Source organism: Micropterus dolomieu, linkage group LG07 (assembly GCF_021292245.1).
Source record: "Micropterus dolomieu isolate WLL.071019.BEF.003 ecotype Adirondacks linkage group LG07, ASM2129224v1, whole genome shotgun sequence".
NCBI classification, from domain to species: Eukaryota; Metazoa; Chordata; class Actinopteri; order Centrarchiformes; family Centrarchidae; genus Micropterus; species Micropterus dolomieu.
In genome coordinates, this window is record NC_060156.1 from 16,282,811 (window position 1) to 16,309,641 (window position 26,831).

The 26,831-nt window shown below is 39.0% G+C and overlaps 1 protein-coding gene and 2 long non-coding RNA genes across 3 annotated transcripts; 1 reads left to right on the forward strand and 2 right to left on the reverse strand.

Annotated features, from left to right (window-relative positions):
- Positions 1-1,122: 1,122 nt before the first annotated feature.
- LOC123973754 (cholecystokinin receptor) lies at positions 1,123-24,291 on the forward strand. The gene is made up of 5 exons (XM_046054037.1): positions 1,123-1,285; positions 12,631-12,882; positions 18,767-19,028; positions 21,559-21,686; positions 23,756-24,291. Exons 1-5 carry the CDS (start codon positions 1,123-1,125, stop codon positions 24,289-24,291), a joined length of 1,341 nt encoding a protein of 446 aa, XP_045909993.1.
- Positions 21,217-22,932, reverse strand: LOC123973756. Its single transcript, XR_006825694.1, has 3 exons — positions 22,550-22,932; positions 21,563-21,701; positions 21,217-21,395 (listed from the first exon to the last, which is right to left on the reverse strand). It is a non-coding gene; the product is annotated as an uncharacterized LOC123973756 (long non-coding RNA).
- On the reverse strand, positions 24,096-26,154 carry LOC123973755. The gene is made up of 3 exons (XR_006825693.1): positions 25,961-26,154; positions 25,560-25,684; positions 24,096-24,284 (listed from the first exon to the last, which is right to left on the reverse strand). It is a non-coding gene; the product is annotated as an uncharacterized LOC123973755 (long non-coding RNA).
- Between the last annotated feature and the right edge of the window lie 677 nt (positions 26,155-26,831).

Consider the following 26,831-nt stretch of genomic DNA (forward strand, 5'->3'; position numbering starts at 1 on the left):
AATTCCACACAAGCTGCTGGCTGCCAGATTCGAACCCGAACCACAGTGTTATCCACCACATTAACCACTACATTAAATGATCAGAGCTTAAATAAGGTGGCAACGGTCCTGCACAATATAATATGCATACTAAACAGTCATCCGTTTTCGACCCACGATGCGTTCCAAACCAATGGTCTGCGGACAAGTAGAACTGTTACTGCTTAAATGATCATAATGCCTGCCTATAGTGCTTCATATGTTTCTCTCTACATACATCCTAAGCATGTTTGGCTGTCACTGTTAGATATGACAAGATGATAGCTTTTTGGACTCAAGTAGGATAACACATGGCAGATAGTGGGGTTGTCACTGAAAAGAACAAATAAGGCATTCAGTTGTTCTTTCTTATTAACTGTAGTGTTTCCACCCCATTAAACTCCATAATTACTTTTAACCCCACAATGTCATCTGTTTCTTCTATCCGAGAAATGAATTACTTCCCCTTTATGAATGATTTAATAATATTATTAGAATTCATAAAATCCGCACAGGGAAAATGTTTCACACAGAGAAAAGTATTGTTTGCTTGTGTTACACTGCATCAAGAACATCTTGAACTGTATAGGTTATTTTAAATCTCTGCAGTAGGATGTGTGCGGTATGAGTTGACATATGTTTAAATCAGTAATTTAAGCATTGATGTGCCAAACACTGATGGCGAGTGTCCACTCACAGACCAATGATGTCCACCCCTCTCTCTCTCTCTCTCTCTCTCTCTCACACACACACACACACACACACACACACAACCTATATGACATTAGTCTTCCACTTCACTCTGATCTCTCGCTCTCTCCATGCGGTTGACAACGCGCAGGAGTGCGCCGCGCTCCTCCTCTCCTGGTGCGCACCGATCCTTGATTAACGCGTGTAATGCCAAGTGAGACACATCTACAGTAAAGGCGGAAAAATTTACGAAAGTGATGTTTTTTTCGTTTGAGAGGTTGGAAAGGGATAACTTTCTTGTCTCAGGTGTGTACAAGCAGAGTCCAGTTATTTTACCACTTTAGGGACAAAGACGAAAATTGACACATGGTCTGAAACGAACGTTTTTGTGACCTTACATGCAACACTAAAAACATGGATCTCTATGCGCAAAATGAGACATCTACGTCCCTGGAGTGCGTCGGAGCGCAGACTGATGCGCTACAGACCGGAGCCGGTAACGGGAGCTTGGAGACATCAAACATCACCTGCGGCAACGTTTCCACACTCCTCATACCTCAGCGTGTGAAGGAAAGAGGTGAGCAGACACGCAGATAACTCAACATGTATCACCTGGAGGTTAATTAACAGGTGCAACTATGACCTCATTTTGTGTCTTTCACAAATTAATTAATTAATTAATTGTGAAGCACTTTGTGACGTCTGCTATGGAAAGGTGCTACGGATGTGTAACTATTCCTGCAGGTGATCATAATTGAGACAAAACTAAATTATTGTAGTTTTCTTTTGAAAAAACCCTCAGTTTAGTGTTGGGTTATTGCGTAATGAAGGTTTACTGAGATATGTTAGGCTGACAGGCAGATTATCTCTGAGTTGAAAGGAGTGTTTAGATAATTGCAGCCAAAATAAAAAATTGGCTTGTTGGTTCACAATTAAACATTCTACTTTTTTCTACATTCTAACATTGTAGTTAATAAAAACTATTGGTCTACTGTAGCTTTATGAGGTCCATAAACTTACTAAAACAGCAACAGTAAATACATTTGACACATTTGCAATCAGTGTTCATGCAGAGCAGAATAGGCCTTAGTAGCTTAATTCACTGATATCTTGATGTGCCAGACTGTCTTTTCAAAGTAAAGCTGTGTTGTTATGTTCCATTTTGCTGTAAGGAGAAAGCAATGTAAATATACTGAAACAGGGATGAGAGAGAGAGACAGACAGAGAGAGTCAGGAATCAAATCCTGGCCACACAGGGGATTTATTCATAAAAAATATGATGCTGCATGGCATGCTCTGTTTCTATTTTCCAAGCATTTCCGAGCACTAAAATTAAAAGCGTATGACGATCTTTCTGCGTGTTGTACGTTGTACATATTGTAAAACCCTCTGAGGCAAACTTGTGATTGTGGGCTATATTAATAAAGCGAACACAAGCTTATGAACAAGAAAGAACATTAACGTGCGTCACCGCTCTTGCATTTTCCTCTCAGTCCCATCTCCACCTGCTATTTTATCAATCAGCTCTTACTATTTTCATCCATCTCCATCCCTTAATGGCTGTTTGTCAGTGTTTCCATGTGTTGATGAGTTGTGCGTGTGTGTGGGGGGGGCTACATGTGTGTAAAAGACACTGTAGAGATTGAGCACTTTCATTATGCTGCTGAGTGTTGACAGCTCAACATCATAAGCAAAATATATTAGCCTTTTAACTGTTGATTCACGCTGTATTATGTTCTGAATGATTTCACTGTCCCTCATTCCAACGATAACCTCACATTACACCTGCCAGTGATGAATAATTTTGAGCACCCAGTCATGTGTACTGAGCTAAATCAGTAACTTGTAAATTACAGATCCACTGAGGACATGTCTGGCAAGATATGTACGGATCAAGACCTCTGTGTCTTGTGTCTGGTGAGAACTGCCGCAGCAGAGGTCAGTTGGGAGCTTAATCCTTTTTAATACTTAACTATTAAGTTATTTCCACCCACAGACTGGTTCACTCATAGATTATCACTTCTTTTTCAGTTTGCCTTTTTTACGGCTTCATTTGTCTCTATTTAGCATTCCCGCTGTATCTTCTAACAGGGCCACACACCCACATTCATAAGTGGAAAGAATTAGGATGTCTGACCGTTTACAGCTGCTGTCACCATCATTATTCACTCTGTCACTCCGGAATTTGATTACTTCTTCACCACGGTCACTCACTCTCTGTCACTCTGTCCATAATGTTTAGTGTTTATGGTGCAGACTGAGTTGTGTCACAGTCAGATTCCCACTCGGTCCCGCTGCATTTTTTCCACAGACCAGGGAAGTCAAAGCAAGTCACATGGATCACACACTCAGACATATAGTCTGCAGGTTTTCATTCTCACCAAAGGGATTTCACAAATTAATTATTTCTTTCTGGATGACATCTTTTGTAATCAGTAAAATCAGCTGGGGGTCATGCTCAGACTTGCTGAAACCAACAAGTCCACCAAACAACCAAATATGTCGCTTGAGTGTTTTCTGATCTAACATCCTTCTCTGCAGGATGATATAATTTCTTTGCGCCCTTCAAAACTGTTACAAATCAGCAGTGACATCACAACAAGGTGGTTACGGTTTGGTTGAGTTTAGGCACAAAAACGACTTGGTTCGGTTTAGGCAGAGATCATGGTTTGGGTTAAAGTACTCCAACAAGGTTACAATAACTTTGTTGTCATGGTTACAATATCAATCATGTGTTTAAGGTTATGGAATGTGGTCATGCTTAAAAATAAATAACATTTGTAGGAAATTAATAGCACTCGTCCTCGTTAAAGTTTGACAAAACCAAGTTGTTGACTTTGTCGCTCTTTAATAACGTCATCTGACTTCCGCCTTTGCTCACAGTGAATTAGAGTAGCTAATAATTACCACGGCCGATGGAGGGCTTTGCTACTTTTGAGAGTGCTTGCGGAAACAACTGATGCTGTTTTAATTGGGAGGACAGATGCAGAAACGCATTTCATAAAATCTTCTGTGGTTCTGGAGGAGTTTTGTGTTGGAGTAAATAACCTTGAAGATTTTACGAGGCTTAGGGTCTGAGACTCCAATTTGTTAAAGAAAGTGGTGACGTGGCGTTTGAGCGTAAAAAACCTTCTTTTTTAAATATCTCTGGAGCACGTCCGCCATTTCAACAGAAGTGCAGCACTGAATGGCTGGATATCACCTAACTAGACTAGTGGAATGGATGGATATCTCTGTGAAACATTTCAGTGTTTAAATATGTCATTGCTTTGTGGGATTTACACCATTCATACTGGCATTGTCCCCTGACACACAAACCAAACAGGAGCAAACACATCTTTAAGCGAGGAAAAATCTTGCCCACCACTGAGAGGAAACACTTCGTTCAACCACAAACACCTTTCTGAATGTTTTTACATTGCAACTCAGGTATTATTTTTGATTTTGAACAGAAGCCTGCAGAAGGGCTTCATGGGACATGGTTGCACTGCTGTAGAATTAATATTAAGGTAACACTTTGTAAAACGGTATATAAAATTGTAGGTTGTTACTAAGGAACGAGTGAGGAACCAATCAATTGCTAATAAGAAGTGAGTATCTCCAAACAGAGGACTATAGTAGATAATGATCAACTGACCGGGAGATAATGAATCATCAGCTAATGATCACTTGATAAATATCTTTTAATTGAAATACTGGCCACTTTCTTCATTAGTCATTCCTGATTAACTCTGAACCAGCTGCTGAACGGAAAGATATTAATGACACATTACTTAATCATTAGTTACTCTTTCCTCAAGTAAAATGATACATCCCTTATTACATCATGATTATGACAAGTACCTACACAGTTTTTACTGATGAATTTCATGAATTTTATCTGTCATGATTACTGCAAAAGACACAGGTGAATTACTTTATATTTATACAGTGACAATAAAGTGTCAAATATACTGGCTGATTGTAGTGCAATTCATCAAACAGTGGGAGGTCATCTTTTGTTAATGACAACAACAAAGGAAGGGTTATCAGTCACTGCCAGGAATAAATACACTAGTTCAATGTCTGAACACAAAGCGGTTTATTCCTCACAAAAGGCATTTAGACAAAATAAATAAATAAATAATATCCTCCTGTGCTTTTCATTTCCCTCTTCTCTCCCGCCACTTCTCCTGTTTTGAGTGTATTTCTCTATCTCCATCACTCACACTCTCTCATCCCACTGCCTGTTGAGAGCTGAGGTGTTTAATACATGCCTGCACTGTGTGCCAAGCAACCAACATGTTGTTTTGTGGTCCAACCGCTGTGACCAGGGGGCTCTGCAGCGGCTTGTGTTGTTGTCTGTCAACAGAAAGTGGATTCATTCGGTGCCTCCATCAACTGTTCTGGGTTGCAGTTGGCTTAGTGACAAAGCTTAGATGACATTTACAATGCTGGATTAGCCACTAGCTGTGACATTTACCAATAACCCGGTCTTACAGGAGCAGAGCCGGCTTTTCCCGGATAGGTGCAGTGATACATGGGCGAACTGGGATAGAAAGACACACATGCTGCATATGTATTAGACAGAGGTGGAGAGTAATTCATAGTCAGTATCTGATATACTGAATGAGAAAAACAGATGAAACCTTAAATATTCATGGCTGGAATACGAACCTCATTATTAATTCATCCACTATTTTACTATATCTCATAATGACTTTTTCACTTGACTTATTTAGCAGTTAATTAGCAGTGAATCTTTTCACCTGCTTTTCACATCTGACCCTTAAATTGCTGGTAACAACGTTCCTATTGATGTCACACAAAAGGTGGAAAAGTTTTTATGAAAGTTGCTTTTGCACAATTGAACTAAACTGTGTAAAATGTTTGAGTGCACAAGCGTGTCCGTATAGCAGATATGTATGTATGTGCTGTATGTACAGGTAATGAACTCTAATAAGATATAAACTGGAGCAGTATATGCAGACCTGTCAAGATTTTTTCAGATACACTAACTGCAAGTAGAAAACCTCTGGAAGCTGCAACAAAGTAATTTCCTCGCAACCTGCACACCTATTCACAGTGCCTCTAGTCGCTGAGTCTAAAAAGAGAGCAGACTGTGTGACAGAGCAAATGGTCAGACATGACTTATGAGCACTGCACACACACACATCTCCAGTGCTACAGGCTTCTTTTCGGTCAGTTCTTTAAACTGAAAACAGTGCTCCAAATAATTGGTGGAGCAGAGTTCATAGCAAACATCGCCAAATGGGTAGTGTTGGTTTCAAGACTTTGTTTTTCCCATAAATTTGTAGCAGTATAGTAGCTTCAATGTTTCATATATTGCATCTAGTATTTTACTGTAACAGAACAATTTAAGCCCACATTAAGCCTTTAGTTTCACTGTGGTGAGGTTTAGAGGTTTGGGCTGGCAGAAACAGCACCAATGGGGTAATTAGACTGAAATGGTGTGGCAGAAATAAAAAAAGAGATGTAAGAGTTGGCCCTGCACCAGCAGTTCAGCTACTGATATCATGAATGTAATCACAGTTTAAAAACTTTATGTGTAAATGTTTAGTTCAACACTAAAATCCATCAGCCTCCAGACAAACAAATCAGATTTACCAACAGCTCCCAGACAGAAACAAAAGGGAAATCATTTGCTCCATTATCCCATATGCTGTCAAATAAGTATTTTGTGTCTTGATTGACAAATGTGACTAATTCTTTGAGCATAGAAAGAAACAACAAGCCTACATTTGGAATTATTGATAATGTCTAATATATTTCTGTTTCACGAAAAGGGCAGGAAACACATTCTATTTGACTTTATTTTGATTATATGTAAATAAGAGAACAACAAAAAATGACGTGTGTACAGGTGAAAAGTATACCTTACAGGCTGCTGGTTCAGTCTGCTGAGGCAAGCAATAGCCTTACCTAAATGGAAACACTATCAAAAAGTGCTAAATCATTATAATTTATAATCAATAGCCTATGTTTAGCCATAAACCAAAGTATGGGGCACATTTAAATAGTGGTGTGATTATGGTGATATCTGCCAAGTCAGAGAATCACCAAATTGTTACAATTAATTTTAAGGAGGACATGAATGTGTACTCTACATGTCATTTTAATCTATCAATTAGTTGTTGAGATAATTTAGTCTGGACTAAAGTGGTGGACCGACAGACCGAGATTACTTCAAATATTACTTGATATTTTGCTTTGAGTATTTCATATTTATTAGGGTTTTGTGACTTTACAGTGAGCTCATTTAGCTACTTAAATATTTTCAAATATTCTTATGGCAGGCGCTCTATGGATAGTAACCATGGCAACAGCTTCTGTGCGCTATACAGTGGTAGCCTATTTAACTTAATTTAAACTTATAGGTTTGACATTTAGCTGACACTTTTATCCAAAGCAACTTACAATTGCTTTATATGTATGTCAGAGGTCGCACGCCTCAGAAGAAACTAGGGGTTAAGTGTCTTGCTCAGGGACACATTGGTGGATGTGTTGCAGTGGGGAATTGAACTCTCACACCAAAGGCATATATATTATCCACTGCTCCATCACCACCCCCCAGGGTTACATAAGGTTACTTGATACATGCATTTTTGCAGGGATGCTGTGCTGTGCAGATTCTCTCCTGATGTCCTGATAACTATTTAGTAAACAGTAGCCTAATAGATTTCTGGAAACTCACAAACCGCTAGGGTCAGTCTCTCGATCACTGATTTGTGCTGTGCGTCATGTACAAAAAGTTCAAGACAATTCAACTCTGGCAGGGCGTGTGCGAGAGACGAGCGTGACCGCATAACGGGAACGTGCCCACTGTTGCTCCACCTGTCAGAATGCCCGCGCCTCCATTCACCTTTCCAAATCCAAGCATTTGTAGCTGCACACAGAGTTGATTATATACTTAACTGCAGTACATAAGGAAATGGATAAATACAAACTCAGATATCAGTGGTGGAAAAATAATTCAGATTACTTAGGTAAAGGTAGCAGTACCACAGTGTAGAAATATTCTGTTACAAATAAAAGTCATGCATTCAAATTTTGAGTTAAGTAAAAATACAAAAGTATTAGCTTCAAAATATGCTTAAAGTAACAAATGTAAAAGTACTCATTGAGCAGAATGGCCCACTTTAGAAAAATGGATTGTATTTATTGAATTGGATTATAATTAATGGTGGTAATAATATGAAATCATCCCTTTGCAGCTGGTAAAGGTGTGTACTTATTCTGTACATGATGTACTTGACGAAAGCATCTGATAAATGCCCAAAATGTAAATGTAATATAATGTAAAGGTGGGGCTAATTTTAACTACTTTATGTACTGCTGGGTCAGTTGTGACTTTTCCCCCAGGGGTCCATGAATTTTTATCTTAACCTATAATAATTCATCATATTGCATTGATTATATGTTGTAGGCTATTATTAATCTGAATTTGCCAAGTAACTAGAAACTAAAGATGCCAAAATGTAAATGAGTAAAAGCAGCAGCAGTAGAAGCAGTGGCTGACTCAGGCTGTCTGAGAGGCAGGGGTAAAAAAATAAAAAGGCCGGGACACCAGCGTACAGACAGTTGTGATGCATTTATGGGGCAATTTTAAGTGGCTCCCATTGGTTCCCTGCATCAAATTTTCTTGCGCATTGGGCCACCCTATAGGACACTTTATCAGGTTTTATCTACCATAGGGGCATCCAAGAGAGCAGTTTTCCAGCATTTTTTGGGGGGTCGGGGATACATTTAAAACAACTTACAGACAGATGATGAAGACCATCATGCTTTTTAAATGCAGACCTCTGTGTCTGTTCTTTCTAGAAAAGTCATTTCAGGATTTAAACAGTCTTGTTGAACACTGTAGTTTCATGCATTCATTCATGCATTAGTAATCACTCAACGGTGGCTGTAGAGCTGAAAGCTACAGTGTAAGAGGTGTCTGCTTTATATATCAGAAATCAGTGGGGCAGTACAGGTAGAGCATTGGTGAGCAAGGTAATTCGTATGAATGCTGTGCATACATGAGCAGGAGCAGCTATTGGAAGTGATGGCCTGAAGGAACAGGTAAATGTGCAGAGGGAGTTATCAGTGTTTCCAGCACCGCCTGCGAGCACAGGGAAAGCTAATTGGCTTCAATTAGGCAATGTAACATATTTCATTAGGCAAGACAGAGCGAGAGAGAGACAGTAAAGAAGGAGAGAGTGTTGGTTCCCTTCTCCTACCAATCATCTGTCTGCACATTATCATTAAGCTCATGCAGATGTATGTGCACCCACATGAACACACAAGCACAAATTTAAACGCTTTTAGTTGCTGTTATTTGCACACCTGTTTTGGTGAGGAAACCCTGATGTTCTGTCAGCAGAACAGTACCAAAAAATCAGACTGACAAGAGCATTAGATCAATTAAGTGACACTCCATGATCCTACTTTCATATGAACTATGTATCTACCCATGTGGATTTGGAGAAGCCCAATCCTGTCTTTGATGTTCCTCTTTTAACTTTATGCCAGCTCTTGTGCAACAGTTTTTAGATTTTTGAGCTCGACCTGAACTTAACGCTTTTTTTTCATAAACAGACAGAACTCTGAATATGTGCCCCAACCAGTTGTGTACAATTCATGTATGTACATCCCAAGTGAATTACTGTAAATCAATATGAATCAAGTTCAAGATTACTTTAAAGAGATGTGACACAGGCTCAAGGAAATACGGTTATTATGTTTTGTGTTTTTGATTCAATATATGATGTGGTGAGTCAGTGAGGTGTGATAGTCATGGAGTTCCACAAAGTTCTGTTCTTGGACCAGTTCTATTCACCTTGTGCTTCCTTTAGGCAATATTATTAGGAAAAACTCCATAAAAGTTAATGTGATTAAACACACATTTAGCTACACTTATAACATGCCTTAAGGACATAAAAACCTGGATGACCTACAGTTTTCTGAAGGTAAACCCAGACAAAACAACAAAATATTGTGGTACTTTCAGAAAACTAGTCCATCCATTTGTTATTTCTGGATTATTGCAATTCCTTATTATCAGGCTGCCCGAATAAGTCCCTTAAGACTCTCCAGTTGATCCAGAATTCTGTTAAATCTATAATAGATAATCCTTCTCCTCACCTACAAAGCCCCTACTGGTCAGGCACCATCATATCTTAAGGAGCTCATAGTACTTTACTACGCCACCAGAACACTGAGCTCCCAGAGTGCAGGGTTACTTGTGGTTCCTAGAGTCTCCAAAAGTAGAATGGGAGCCAGAGCCATCGCCTATCAAGATCCTGTCCTGTGGATCCACGTTCCAGTTTGGGTTTGGGCGGCAGACATTATTGCCACATTTAAGAGTAGGCTTAACACTTTCCTCTTTAATAAAGCTTATACTACGGGCTTGCTCTGGTGAGCTCTGAACCATCAATTAGCTATGCTGCTACATGCCTAGACTGCCGGGAGACTTTCCATCATAGAGTGACCTCCTCTCTTTTGTGTTTTCTCCTCTCTCTCTTCTCTCCTTTTGTTGCTTTCTGCAGGTATTTCTGCCTCCGGACTAGTATGGTCTAGATCTATGGTTGCAAGCCACCAACTGCTCCCATGTTCCTGCTTGACACCCGCTGCTACAATTTTTCAGGCATTCTGACATGATGAAAAATTTCATTAGATATGAGTCACGTGGCTGTGTGGCTATAGCTTTGCGGCTATAGCTTTGCTGCCCTGTTGCTGGAAAAAAAACCCAGAGAAATAAAGCAAAGAACGCAATAAGACTCTTGAATTGGAAAAGGGTAAAGATCAGGGAGAGATGCCTGAAAGATGAGGATATCCTGTGAAAATAGCCTCATTGAAATGGGAGTGCAGTGAGCGAAAAGAAAAGACAAGAAGGAAGACAGATGGTTTCTATATTGTACAGATTGTAAAGCCACCAAATTTGGGATTTGTGATCAAGGCTATATAAATAAAACTGACTTGACTTGACAAAGATAGCAATACATTTGCTTGGTGTTTTACTAGTAACAGACCCTCTTTAAATATGTTTGCAGATTTTAGTACTCTATGTAATTTACCAGTGCCTTCAAGGAGCTGTTGGTGGTGCATTTACAGGGGATTAAGGCTGGAGTGTGTTTGGTTGCAGATGTCTCCACAACTGTGTTAATGAAGTTTTCGGTTTACAGTATGTGTGTGATGTGATTTGTGTCCTGCGGATACGGCGCACAGGTGCCTCTAATCCCCAGGATTCAGATGCAGTGGGTAACCCATTAAAAAGTGCTGTGTCTAAGCAGGGGGTGAGGTGAAGATAACAGAGAAAGCTGATAACATGGACTTTACAGGATATGATCCAGTGAAGCTGCTAATGACTGATGGCAATGACAACTTTGGGGTACAGGCTTGAATTTGGAGGGCTCAACTTGTGGATGGTGGAAAATATTAATGCTGGGACCCAAATTTAATACACAGCAGAGGAACTGGTACAAATGGCCCTGGAGGACTGAAAACTAGCCCTAATTATTTGTAATTGCCTGTGGTGAGCTGCCTTTGTATGAGCTAAACACAGTGGTGGAAGAAGTACTCTAATTGTTTACTCAAGTAAAAGTAGTAGCAGCACCACTCTGTAAAAATAAGCTGTTATAAGTAATGTACAGAAACAGTACAAGTATTAAAGGCAAAATGTACTTAATGTATTAAAGTAAAAGTATTTGTTGGACAGAATTGTCCCTTTGAAAAAGTTATATTACTATATATATTGTACTATTACAATATTATTACCGATGCTTTAATATGTAAGCAGCATTTTAATGTTACAGATGGTGAAGGTGGATCACATTTTAATTACTTTGGATAGTTTAATTCTAAATATGTAAAGTAACTAGTTACTCCAGCTGTCAGATGGGAGGCTAAAAAGATTCTCATATGGTATCTGCTAAGTGCATGGACTTAAATTTATGTAGGTATTTGAATAGCCTGCTCCTGTTTTTTTTTTCAGTCTGTGTGTCCTATCCAGATGTTCTCCAAATGGGGAAGAGATTTGTTGGTCTTTTGGATGCAGCTGTCACAGGAAATACAGACCAGCTGTTGCCATAGACCTGCTTAACTCCCCTCAAACTTTTTCTTAGGTGGTCTTGAGTTGTGCCTTATTGGATTATCTAAATGTTGTTTCTGTTTTGGTTTTTCACGCTTGTTTTCAACTGATATGGGACCGATTGAATAAAGAAAGACTAACTGATTACATCTTACATTAGATGAGCTATAATGTAATTGCCAGATTGGCCTTTCCCCACCTCCAATTGGGCTACTTTTCATAAATCATGAATTATTCATTGATTCATGTCTTCATGCAGAAAATCCAAGATGTCAACTTACAATAGCATTACGAACTGCAGTTCAAAGCCTTCCCTTTCTACATTATGTGGCTTATTTACCTGCAGTCAGTTGATGGTCATTGCCACCTCTTGGACTAGCAAAATTTTTTGCCATCTTTATTGTGGGTGTAATGTGCAGTCTTTCACAAGCAGCTGATGTAATTGGCATTTTATGAGCATAACATCAGATTTTATGGCATGGTTAGCTTTGCATTTTCAGGAAAAGCACTATTGTACAGCAGCAACAACACTACATTGCCATTGTTGATTTAGCTGTAGTGCTGTTAGCAGTGCAGTCAAACACCCTGTGGAGACAACAGATTGGATAAATGTTTGTTATTAAGACTATTCATCAAGTATTACACGTCTGTGTTCAACCTGTGGATTAAACACACAAAGGAGCAGCTATGAGAAATAACTATACACAGCACAACTGGCTCTAGGCTTTTAGGACCAATAAAGACAGCGTAATGGTATTTATCTTTATGTAAAACAGAGTTGATGAATTGGTTTGGTAGGGCAAACATGTTCATGCTGTAACATATCCTCTACTCCTCTTTTTCTGTACCAGATGGGGACCACACGCTGCGGATCCTCCTCTACTCACTCATCTTCTTCCTGAGTGTGTTTGGCAACCTGCTGATCATTGTGGTGCTGACAGTCAATAAGCGCATGCGTACCGTGACCAACACCTTCCTCCTGTCGCTCGCTGTCAGTGACCTGATGATGGCTGTCTTCTGCATGCCCTTCACCCTGATTCCCAGCATCCTCAAGGACTTCATCTTTGGAGCCGCCATGTGCAAGATAGTGTCCTACCTCATGGGTGAGAGAAGGGGGAGTGGTGAGGGAAAAGGGTGGTTGCTAGAGACGGTGACGAAGGAATAGTGATGAGAAGGCAAGAAAAGGTGATACACTTTGGAGGTGAAAAATAGTGGCTAGAAGAAAGATTAAGACTTATATCCTATACAATATATTTTCCACCAAGTCCTTGTCCCCTTTATCACTCATGCCTGTACTGCAATAGACACTTTAAATGTTTACAATATTGTAAGCAGCAAATTAAGGTATCTGATACATAGACACTATTTTTTTTTGTTCCATTATTAAACATTTTCAGGGCAATATATAGAGCATACATTACACACTGAAGATTTGGAACACTCATTAAATTGGCAGAGGGTCTAGTGCCCCACCAGAGAGGGAGTGATTTTAGAAACAGCTCTTGACTCAATAAGGCAAGAAGAATGATTCTTATTGATTAGTCAAATACTTTACTCAGAGCATCAATTACATCAATCAATAACCAACCATAAATAAGTACTTGTTCTCACATAGGGTTTGTTTTACCTTCTTTCATATTAATGGGCATCTGTCTTTTCAGGTTCAAAATCTTAATTAGGGGTTGTACCAGAACAGGTTTACATGGTTTAATTTTCAAAAAATCACCATATTTTTCTCATACTGCACATTGCTGCAGCTCTTCTTTTCACCCTATGTGTTGTACGCTCCGCTCTTGAGCTACAGAGTGATGCATCTTACTTGTACAAAATCTTAGTTGGGAGTTGCACATGCGCAGTTCCCAGCTAAGGACTACTAGCCAATCAGAAGCAGAGAAGGGCGGGTCGTAAGAAACAAGGTAGTGTAATCCAAATCAAAGCCGCTTCAGACTGCGACCGTAACCTAGCAGATGGTATAAGTTACTCACAAGTCTAAACCACTACAAAAATCACCATATTTCAACTCAATTTTACATAAAAATTGGCCAAACAATTTGAACGTTTGCTCAGTAGCTTTCACATCAGGTGTAACGTTAGAATTATCGCTGTAACTTTAGCTGTGTTAGCCAACGTTTACAACAACTCCGCACTTGAACATAATCTTATAATTATAAAAAACATAATAATTAAATATAATTCACAACCAATAAAGCATACTTACAGATTGTGATTGTTAATTTCCAGGCCCAAACACTGTCAGAGTTGCATCGTCTTTTAGGACTAAACGTTGAACTGTTGCCGGTGTTCTGACGATCTATGCTGCCTTGACGAAAAATGCTACCATAGCGCAAATTGATAGACTCGACTCTACTCGGCCCTGCTCCGTTTTCCATTGCAGATAGTACCAGAGATAGTACGTAGCTTGTCGTCATAGCGATGCCACACACAACTGCCGCAACGTAATGTTCAATGCGACACACACACCAGCGATCCACACAGCTCTCTCTTTTTTAAGTTAAAACGTTTCAACATTACTCAGAATGTAAAGACAGATAAGCGGTATGAAAACCTTCCAGCTGTGTTTTCCTCTACCGTTGTTGCTGCACGAAAACTGTAAAATATAAAACTTTCTGTTGCTGGCCTCTGTCTGGAGTGAATAGTGAATATTCTCTCTGACCAATCAGCAGTCTGTCGTGCTTTCACGTTACATTTTAGTATCCCTCAGCTCGCTTGGAACCTTGATGGAGCTGAGGTGATACGAAAAAAAGTACCTGGAAGCAGGTACAGGTACATTTCTACAATGGAAAACCAAACAAAGGCGAGTTGAGCCAAGTCGAGCTGTTACTGTGCAGTGGAAAAGGGGCTTAACTAAAATCAAAGGGCCTCCGCTCAGACTAGCTTGGTTTGAGGGCGTGCCTGACCCCGCTAGCCGCTTGGCAAGCTTTATAACGCGTTTTCATTGTGATGTCACAGTGAAGGAAGGGAAACAGCTGGACTACAAACGAGCTGTTTTCAAGCAGTTCAGAGCAGAGCTTTCTGTGGGAGATAGGAACTCCCTTTGGGCTGGACTTAGGGCTTTTTCACTTTGAAAACCTATTACATGCACAAAAAAGAGATATAACTCAATAAAGGAGAGGGGAAAAGCCAAAAAGCATAATACCACCTCTTTAAAAATTTAGTAATATCACTTAGAGCTCTGTTTAAAAAAACAAACTAAATCAGGTGAAATTTGATTCCTAAAACACAATGTTAGCTTTAATTAAAGTGTTAAATGATATTCTTACATTTATTCATACTAGCATAAATCATATCACAGGGCATTTCAGAAGGTCATGCAGTGATTCAAAGTTAATTTTGACCCAATTTCGTAATATAAAACACAGCCTTAAAAAAGGCTTCATATATTTATAATGGTTAATACAATTCCAAAAGGGCAACAGTGTATTTTAGAGGGACCAGCACTATCCATCTCTTTTATTGGTGTCACTGGGTTAAAGTTACCAATTTGAAAATAAATATAACTGTTTCATTTTTATTTTTATATGATAGGATTTAGTGATTCATGTGGTAAGGTGCTGGAATTAAATCTCTTTTTTGATAGAGCACGGCTATGTTATATAAGTATATTCAGCAAAATGTGAGGGATAATCTTTTTCTTGCAACTTTTGCTTCATAGCAGAAGCTTCTTCAGTGGAATTTGCCATGAAAAGGCATTTGTATCTGATCAAACTGAATGTTAGGCAGCTCAGCCGTACTTCAATGCTTTGGGGCGAATGCTTGCAGACAGGAGGTCAGTTGCCTTTTGATGGAGGTTAGAAATATATCTACCGATGGGAATTTCAGTCAAGATATGCAAAAACGTGTTTGGAATAATTTTCAAAGTAAAATGTAAGTTCAGGATTTATGCCACGATTCAAAAAGACCTGCTTAAATCCATGAAATAGGAAGAAAATCCCAATATTTATATTGCTATTAGATAAAAAATTTCATCAATTTTATTGCTCTTGGCATGGTAGGTACTTGGCAAATCCTTCAGATTTAATCAGGCTTTTATGTATCAACAATATAGTGAAGGATGACACTCACCCCTTGTTTAATGGGTTTAGAGTATTCAAAGTTTATTCATTTACTATCCAGAAAAATAGGCTAATGCCTTCTTCTCATAGAACTACGGAGACCCATTATATCTAGACATTTGCTTCCAATTAGGACTTCCATATCTCTTAACTATTACTCAGTATCTCATAATAATGAGAATCCAGCATTACTTCTTGAACAAAACATTTTCAATATTCATATCCATATGTCATAATATAGTAATCACAGACACAAAAGATGCCAGGAAGCAAACTGGATGATAAGTGATTAGCCTACTCAGCTTGAAAAAAAGCATTGTGTCAATAAACAATCATTTCCATGCTTTTGTTCTTAGCAGCACCTCGTTTTACTTTGTCTTTGCTATTGTGGGGACAAGAGTCACACAACAGAGGAATCTCAGAAACTGCATTCATGTCCTCTACTGACGTTTTTGCATGACTGGTAAAGACAAAGCTTCCTGGCACACCAAGACATATTTGTCACAGTTATTTGTGAATTACAATGGCACTTACAATGGCAACGCTCAAACTGGCAGTAAATGTTTCTTTCATCAATCTTCAAAATGAAAAATTATTTTGGCTCCTCCCTTTATCTTACATTTCAACATGGACATTTCAACCTGATTATTAGGCTAATCCCATATTGCCTTGAGAAGTGATTGATTGGCAACCAGTGGGACTTTGCAGCCCATTATTTTAGGACGTTAACAAGTTCTCTGACCTCCTGTGCAATGCTTACAAAAGATACAGATTGCCCGTATCACACACAGACCATTTTCATTATTTTCCCCATTTGGGGGAGCTTAATTGGAGTGCATTCTCAATAGGATGTGTTTGTACCTCTAATATTCACTTTAAGTGAGTATGGGGTAATTCTCCAATTCATCAAGGGGATATTTATGACTCTGGGAAATGCGTTGTCTTCCTTGGTGCTATGACTAATTTTCAGTATCTTCAGTTTCTGTCAACGAACAACTTAAGTCTCTGGCTTTTCCTGCTAGTACTAGTTTTTGTGCCTTCTAAGGCAGTCAGTTTTTCTAAAGATTAAATTTTTACCTTCAAGAGGTCTTCTTTCAGACCCTTTATTTAAGGGAATAGTTTGACATTTGGGAAATACACTTATTCACTTACTTGTCTCAGATGAGAAGATTGATACTACCCTCATGGCGTTTGCCTTGAGGTGCTAGGCTGAGAGATACTGAATGAAGTTCAGATAAATGTACTCACATGTACTATACGTATTGTCACCCTTGGCAGATGTCGTAAAACACAGTGTTTTGTCTGTAGATTTTACAACCTTCTGTCTAGAGAGTCTCTTTCTGCCTCTGTCTTTCGCTGACAACATCAGCCGGGAAGCCAAAGGCTGAATTCCATGGGAGGCAGAGAAACGACAAGGTTTTAGACTTCATTTTGTCTAATATAAGACAATATAAAGTCAATATAAATTTAAATGGTAAAATGGTCTGTACTTGTATAGTGCCTTTCAAATCTTTGGGACCACTCAAAGCACTTTCCACTACATCAGTCACCCCTTTCACACACTGATGGAGAGAGCCTAAGTGCCTTCACATCAGAAACTGAAATACACATTCACAATTTGGGGTATTTGTGTATCTTGCCCAAGGGTACATCAACATGCAGGCAGTGATGAAACTATGACCTTCTGATAAGTAGAAGACTGCTCTACCCCCTGAGGTGCAGCCACCACATTGAACTATTTCTTTAAGTAAAAGTATAGTACTATAACGTAAGTCCTGCATTCAAAATGTTACTTTAGCATTAGCAAGGTGTACTTAAAGTGTCGTGTCAAAAGTAAAAGTTTCTTTTATGCAGAATGATCCCTTATAGAGTTTCTTATTCAAATATGTATTATTATTACTTTTATTCAAATATATATTATTATTGCTAGATCATTGATGCATTAACATACAGTATATATCAGCATTTTAATTTTATAGTAAATACTTTAACTACATTACATACTGTTCTGATAAATCTACAACAATGCATCATAAGTTGAAGATGTGTAGATATAAAATATACAAAGTAACCATAGCTGTCGATGCACTGAGGAAAAAAATGGAGAACCGCAGGGGAGAGACTGGCTGATTACTCTTTGCTTTACTGGGATCTGATCTAAAGATGTCCTCATAGGCACAAACAACATAGTCTGGGTCCTGACTCTCTCTCTCTCTCTCTCTCTCTCTCTCAGACACACACACACACACACACACACACACACACACACACACACACGCACACACAGAGTCAGGTTTCCATAACTTCAGAGGACTTCAATTAATTTCCTGTAGACTTACCCTAACCCTTACTCTAACCACCACTTGCCTAAAACCCTAACTGTCACCTAAACCTAGTCTTTAATATAATGATTTATGTTACAGGGACTTTTTGCGTTTTTGTCCTCAAAAGAAAGGCGACCCCCCACAATATGTCTGTGTCAACAGATTGATGTCCCCACAACATGATTAATACACGCTCACTCACACACACACACACACACATACTATTTGTATTCTCGTTGAAGAAATGGATAAAAGAGGTAAAGAGTAATTTCCCGTCTTGGCCTGTCAGGAGGCAGATCACATCAGTGGGCCAGGCCAACATGACTTCTTCTACCAGGACTCAGATAACCATCCCCGCCTCACACTATATTCATTTGTAAGCACATCTCTGCAGAGCGCCACATTTTTTTCTCAGTTATGATTGCAGATATTACATGCACATCAACAAACACGCTTTTATTACAGGTCCAGACTCTATTATGAGCACGGAGCAGTAATAACTTTTCATTCATCATAGAACGGATATCTGAGAACAGACAGAAGCATGTATGTTTGTTTATTTCTAAATAATGTGTTTTGTCTTCCTACAGGCATATCAGTGAGCATATCCACATTTAGCCTGGTTGCCATAGCAATTGAGCGCTACAGCGCCATCTGTAACCCCTTGAAGTCACGGGTGTGGCAGACACGTTCACATGCCTATCGAGTTATTGCTGCTACATGGGTGCTGGCCTTCGTCATCATGATCCCCTATCCAATCATCAGTCACTTAGAGTCTTTTGAGCGTCCTGACAACACCACTGCTCACCAGTGTCGCCACAAGTGGCCCCTCGCAAAGGCAGAGCAGACCTGGTGAGTGTTTGGGTGTGTCCTTCAAGCAAGGAGTTACACGACTATGTTTATGTGCAACATGAGGAAAAACAATGTTGGTATGTATCAAACTTTAAACTTTAGATTAACTGCGGTGTGTGCGCGTGTGTGCTTTTAACAGGGCACACTACACTGAAACATCTCAATTACTTCCATGTTTAGACAAAGGGCCTGCGTCTATTGGTTGTTTTTCATGGAAACATCAGTGTAGATGAAGAGACTAGCTTGATGTTTCAGTGTGTTTTTGTTTTGGTCTTAGGATGGAACAGACTTTGGGGTAATTTCAGTCAGCTGTGTGTTTATCTGTGTGTATATGTGCACAGTTTAATATTTTATTGTTTGTATATTTTAATACTTTTGTGTTTGATTCTGTGTCTTCATCTGACATGGGTGTATAAATCTGTGCATGGGTCAACAATATCTTACTCACTTATCATGTGGATGAAAGACTTATTTGTCTGCTGCATGATGAAAGAACTATATATACATATATTTTTTAAATTATTTTTTCTTTATTACAATGTGTTGTCCTGCAGACACTGAAGCTGCTTAAAAGGCTGGAACCTTGCATGGCATGGGTGTGTGAATGGATGAATAAGAGGCAAAATTTTAAAAGCACTTTGTCCATTAAGGTGGAAAAACACTATATACAGTTGCAGGAAAAAGTATGTGAACCCTTTGGAATTACCTGGATTTCTGCATAAATTGGTCATAAAATGTGTTCTGATCTTCATCTAAGTCACACCAATAGACAAATACAGTCTGCTAAACTAATACCACACAAACATTAACATGTTTATATGTTTTTATTGAACACACCATGTAAACATTTATAATCTTGGGTGGAAAAAGTTTGTGAACCCATAGGCTAATGACTTCTCCAAAAGCTAATTAGAGTCAGAGTCCAATCAATGAGATGAGATTGTAGGTGTTGCTTAGAGCTGCCCTGCCCTTTAAAAAACAAACACCAATTTTAATTTTGCTATTCCCATGAAGCATTGCCTGATGTGAACCATGCCTCGAACAAAAGAGCTCTCAGAAGACCTAAGATTAGGAATTGTTGACTTGCACAAAGCAAGAAAGGGTAAGAAAGGTATCCTAAAAGCCACGGTAAGACAAATTGTCTATGAATGGAGAAAGTTCAGCACTGTTGCTACTCTCCCTAGGAGTGGCCATCCTGCAAAGATGAGCACAGCGCGGAATGCTCAATGAGATTAAGAAGGATCAAAATTGAGCTGTTTGGAAAGAACATACAACCCCATGGAGGAAAAAAGACACAGCACACCAACATCAAAACCTCAATGAGGTTAAGAAGGATCCTAGAGTGTCAGCTGAAGACTTACAGAAATCTTTCGAACATGCTAAAATCTCTGTGGACAACTCTACAATACATCAAACACTAAACAAGAATAGATTTCATGGAAGTTTGCAAAAGAGCACCTGGATGTTCCACAGCACTACTGGCAAAATATTCTGTGGAAAGATGAAACCAAAGTCAAGCTGTTTGGAACAAACATACAACCCTATGTATGGAGGAAAAAAGACACAGCATACCAACATCAAAAACTCATCCCAACTGTGAATTATGGTGGGGGGGCACTCATGGTTTGAGGAAAGAACATGGCCTATGAATGAAGGAGACCGATCATGTCAATGCACTGTGGAAAAAATGGAAAAAGGGTCCAAAATTCCTCCTTTGGTTGAGGTTATTCCTGCCGAAGGAGGATCAACCAGTTATTAAATTCAATGGTTTAGTACACTTTTTCCACCCTGCTCTGTGAATGTTTACATGGTGTGTTCAATAAAAACATGACAATATATAATTGTTTATGTGGTATTAGTTTAAGCAGACTGTATTTATCTATTGTTGTGACTGTGTGATGACCAATTTATGCAGAAATCAAGGTAATTACAAAGGGTTCACATGTTTTTTCCTGCGACTGTAAATGCAGTCCATTTACCATTTACTATGCAGTAGTAGAGAAAGAGAGAGAGAGAGAATATAAGGGTCCGGGTCCAGGTTAGAACCAGGGACACTGTGGTTCACGGTTAACTCCTAAGCCACAGGGGTGCTCCATTAAAAAATATTTTATCCTATTTATTTTGTTAGAAAATTTAAAAAGTCAAATCAGTATACATTAAACTGAAGATGCAGAGTTTTTATTTTTATTCACATTGCAACTGGGCAAGGACATACTGTATGGATGCCATTTTTGTTTTGGATCAGAAAGGAATTGCAACTTGGGAACGGGTTTGAAAATCTTTCTTCCTTGAGGATTCCTCAGAATAGCAGTACATTTTGCTGAACGGCATTGTGAGTTTTTCAAAGATCATCAGGTATTTAGTTTTCTGCAAAAAACAAAACAATACTTAGCTCTGTGACTTGAATGTACAGGTAACGTTAATACATTAATATGTGAGAGGTACAAACTGGGGCTATGTGAGTGCCGTGCCTGCCTGCACCATTATGCTGCAAAATTTTTAACTTTTGTTTTGTCTGTGTGTCTTTCAGGTACATTCTGCTTCTACTTGTGCTGTTTGCAATCCCGGGGTTGGTGATGATTGTGGCCTATGGACTGATCTCCAGGGAACTTTATAGAGGTATCCGGTTTGAGATGGGCCACAAAAAAGACTCCACTGGTGAGGTCATGTATACTACATGTGAAAAACATAAAGAAAATAGCATGGTAAAGCTATAATTAATGCAAGGTTTCAAATTTTCCCCAGTATGTTTAGGTTTTTTAAATAAAAAGCTCGCCATATGTTGTGCACCTGAAAATGGGGCCAGTAAAACAGGCAAAAAATATGAAATGAAAAATTGTAAAAGCAATACATATGATACGAAACCTTACAAATTGTGTCAAAAGCACAATTTAAAGTATTACATGTCATTCAATTTTAGACAACTAAAAACACGGGATGACCTTTAAACTGAAGAATGGTTTCAACTCTCCAAAGTTATTTTCCTACTACTACCTAGTACTTTTCTAAAGAAACAGGAGTCAAACCAACAATGGAACTAGCCTTTTAAATAAACACCTTAACCCTGGTTCCTATCATTACAGTAATGCAGTTACCTTAACATACACCAGAATAAAAAATGGCACTGGTCACAAATCTCTGATTTAAAAGAATTCTATTGATGTCAGAATACTTTCAAAAGGGAAAACATCCTCGACTGTGCCTTTTTTTGCATTGACCTTTTCTGACCAGTTCATTACATTATTGGCTTGTTATTTCAATAATGTGGAAACAATGTGAATATATGTATATATATGAGTCTAATCATGGAGCAATCCACATTTTACTTCAATGATGTTTTGATTGCAATGTCATTTGAGTCAAATTGTCTGTTAATAAATGTCAACACACTATTCAGCACCTATCAACCAGACTCTAAGGTTAGCATTTACATTTTTCCCCCCACATGAGTTATGCGAATGATAAAGAATTTCATTAGCACTACAATCACTGTAATGTGTGCCGGCTAAGTGAAACATAACCTTCTGTGGGCATACGAGAGTGTGTCTGGAGTGATAGCAGCATGGAGTGTTTGCTGGTGCTCCATTAGAGGATGGAATTGGCTGGCAGCTGCAGGCCTGGACATCCCCATCTGTTTGGTCTCAGAGAGAAAGAGCATGAGAAACAAATAGCATGGGGTAAAAAACAAACAAGCAGGAAATTAGGGAAAAATGTGTTTGATTTAATAATCCAGGAGCGGTTTGGTAAATTGCGTATATTCTCTCCACACTACCAGTTCCTGTTTGTATTTACTTGCCTTAGACCTCTTGCTGTACTCAGTGTACTTTGTCCTTTGTAGAAGGAAAGCTGGACTATTACATTTTATCAATAAATTGAAATATCCCCTGATGGATGATTACTGTGTACTTCTTTCCATTGAGGTTAGCTGACCTTTAAGGTGCTATGATTTATTCGAAACAAACCAAACAGGTGCATGTGTTCTCACAGAGCTGTAGTGCTTTGACTTATTTGTTCATTTAAGATTAATTGGCTACAGGACAACACATGATTTGCGGAAATATATTTTAACCCATTCGCAGAAATATAAGGTATGTGTTCTACTACAACATTTGGTTGAAATCCAATTCCAACTTTTTATTATTAAAGCGGCTAATGTATTGTCATGTAGGGGAGAGCCTTGTGTCAGGATGTATGAGATGTGTGTGCAAACAATAAGCATTTTGTTGAACTATTCTCTTAATTACATGTGTGTTAAAACACCAGACAGTTTTAATGGTAAGTTACTAATGTTAACTGTGTGAATTCTCTAAACTAATAAAGGAAAAAATATCAGATCGTGATCTGAAGGTGAGATGGATTTTGGTCTAAATGAGCAATCCAATGGACGCTAGTACCGACACTCAAAACAAAACTTGATATTGATAGTATTTATACTGTAGCTATCTATTGAGTATGGGAAGAATATCTGGCCCTGAACAACAAAGTAAGGTAAACGTGTCACAAAATAGAAACATTACTTTCATATGAGGGGTGTTTTTAATACAACTCTTAAGTATGATAAGTAAGTATTCAACTCTATCTTGCAATTGTGACAAAAGAACTTCCTTTCGGGGATCAATAAAGTATTTCTGATTCTGATTCTGATTCTGTATACAACTCTTAAGTACTTTGCTACATATAATTTATACTTTTATACTCTTCTCTTTTTACTCTGCTCTCCCACACAGATGTGAAAAATGGTCTGACCTCAACTGTGTCAAGTGGCAGTGATGATGGAGATGGCTGCTACGTTAATGTGCAGCGGCCACAGTCGGTGGAGATGTCCACCATGGCTGCATCCGGCAGGGCAATCAAGGCAGAAAGACCACGCAGCAACACATCTGAGGCCAAGCTGGAGGCCAAGAAGCGAGTTATCCGCATGCTGGTGGTCATTGTTGTCCTGTTCTTTCTCTGCTGGATGCCACTGTACTGTGCCAACACGTGGCGGGCTTTCGATGACACCACTGCCAAACACGCCCTCTCGGGGGCACCCATTGCTTTTATCCATTTGCTGTGCTACACTTCTGCTTGCGTCAACCCAATTATTTATTGCTTTATGAACACACGTTTCCGCAAAGCTCTGCTTGCCACGTTCTCGTGCTGTGCTGCACCTTGCCATCGCCGTCACCGTGGGCTACGGGACAACGAGGAGGATGTTATGGCAACTGGTGCATCCATGTCCAAGTTTAGTTACACTACAGTCAGCACCATGGGAACCTGCTGAGGCAGAAGGATGCAGGCACAATCCAGAAGAGACAGTTACTACAGCACCCCATATCCTTTATCTTTAGGCCAACTCTGTGCTCATAGGGACAGGAGATTGGAGTAGAAAAGCAGGCCATATAGTGTAGCAGTAGAGAAGCTTCACCCATGACCGGGAGTAAAATTAAGTAGGAATAATTTAATGACACAGAATCTTACAGTGTAAATATACAGTTATCTCTTGTCACAGTGGACCAAGGCAAATAGTTTGCTTAGATGTTTACAGTGGGACATGTGTGTGTTTGTGTGTAGTGCAGAGGATGTGTGTTTTATATTTTTCAGTTGTTAATGTGTGTCTATGTTAATGATGGTAATGCAGTTGCCTTGTGTATTAAGTGCCTGGTTCTAAATACTACATTATATTTTTCTGAATGTGTATTTGCCTCATTCATCACGGGAAACCACAACCACAGGCAAATTGTGACCTGAAGGGTCTGGAAGTGGAGTTTAAAGATTCAAAAGATCTTCTAAACAAAACGTATAAATGAGTGGGTTGTCAGTTCTACATGGCACGGCAGCTTACAGAAAACACTTAAGTGGTATAAACAGCTCAGAAGGGCAGTGGTGAAGCCTTGTTTTGTGGTTGTAAACTGCAATGCTTGGCATCTTTGTGTTTTTGAAATTTTTGGAGGCAGATTTTTCTGTGTATGCTAAAATGTTAGTTTGTATTGTGCCCTTGCAGATGAACACATAGCAAAGAGACTTGACACTTGGAATGGTGGTTCTTTCTCATATTAGGGCCTCTACTTTGAGGGCAGTACAAAATTGACTGATAAGTATCCAGGACTTGTGGAGAACATCTGGGTAGGACGTGGTTAACCTTAGTCATGCTAAGATGGCTGTATAATAGTCTCAGATTGGTAATTGAGTGACAGAAAGATGACCGTGATTGTTAGTCACAAGTATACAGTGCTTACTGACGACAAAACAAATGATTTGAATATACCCAGCTAAATATTTTACTCATAATGACATCAAACATGAGGTTAAGCTAAAACAATGTATGACATTATGTTAATTCTGTTGTACAGTAGCTTGTACGGACAGTAAATGTTAATATATGTGTATATATTTGTCACCATGCAACAGTATGGAAGAAGGTTTTATGAAAAGTAAGTTCATGGCAGCCTTACAGTCAGTTTTAAAAGAGGCAACAAGAGGATCAAGTAACTGCAGTATATAAAAAAGTTCAGTTATTGTTCAGTGACTTGCAGTCCCTGTTGAGCTCACCTGCAGGCTTCAAAATGGCAGCCAGGTTTCGAAGGTCTCTGTTTGCCAGGCCTTGTCTAGCATGCCTGACTCTGGCTCCCCTGCTCACCTCGTACTAATTGTGTTACAAGCTCAACCCTGCCAGGCTGAATGGAAAATCATATTTCACCAAGTGCACCAAAGCACAGTGCTGTCCATCTCACAACTAAAAGCCTTCGTGAACATATTTTGGAAGATTCTAGATCGGCCTGCAGCTTTATTGGCTTATTGTGTGCACTGTTCCCTTTTGTTTAAATATGAATAATAGTGATGGGTTACTGTGGGAAAACTACAGTAAGACTTTCATCAGCTGAAACCTCAATCTGAGCAAATAACAATCTCATCAACACATGAAGACTAGGACACAAACATCTTACACTTACATGCATCCAGTTCATGTCCAGTGTAGAGAGGAGGACAACATGATAGCCAGAACTTTCCCCTTGTCTCACTGTAAAGAATCAAGCTGTATCATCTTTCAAGCACACACTCAATTCAAAATGCTGATCTCACAATCTTATTATGGAACCACAGAACAGCAGACATTTCTTGCTGTGTATTAGGTTCTCCTGCAGGAAACAGCAGACAGGAGTGTTTATGAGTCTGCCAGTAGCATTTTCCAGATAGAGAAAAACTGTACCACAGCCGTCTGTGTTGTTGTTTATGAGTGACGCTTGGAAAGTGTTTTTTTATGGAGTGCTGTGAGAGGCTGATTTCCCTGTGGTGTCACAGAGGCTGTTTGACGTTATGACTTGCGCCGCAATCCACCCCACCTCATCCAGTTGCCACAAACACACACACATACACACAAAGAACTCCAACAGTTTTTTTATGCACTTGCTCTTAACCAGTTACTGACAGATGCCAATTATTAGTTTTTTCCCCTTCTCAAAATTAATACTGGCCATGAAGATCAAAGCAAACAAAAAGCACTTATGTATGGATACATGTCAATGTGAACAGAAGTACTAAATGTTACTGTAAATGTCTTCTGTTTAAAAATGTCACACTGATGATCATTTTCACAAGCCTCATATTACATGCAACATGTATTCTTCAATCAGAAATGATGATGGCAAAAAAAATGCTTTTGTCAAAATCACACAAACAGGAAAGTCATGCATTAAAGAATTTGACCTGGTCAAGGGACTAATATGTTCAGATATTATTTAAATGTAGGTTAAAGAGACATGGTAAAATGTGACAATTGAATTACACGGTCAAATCTATCCTTCACCATATCTGCAGATAGTG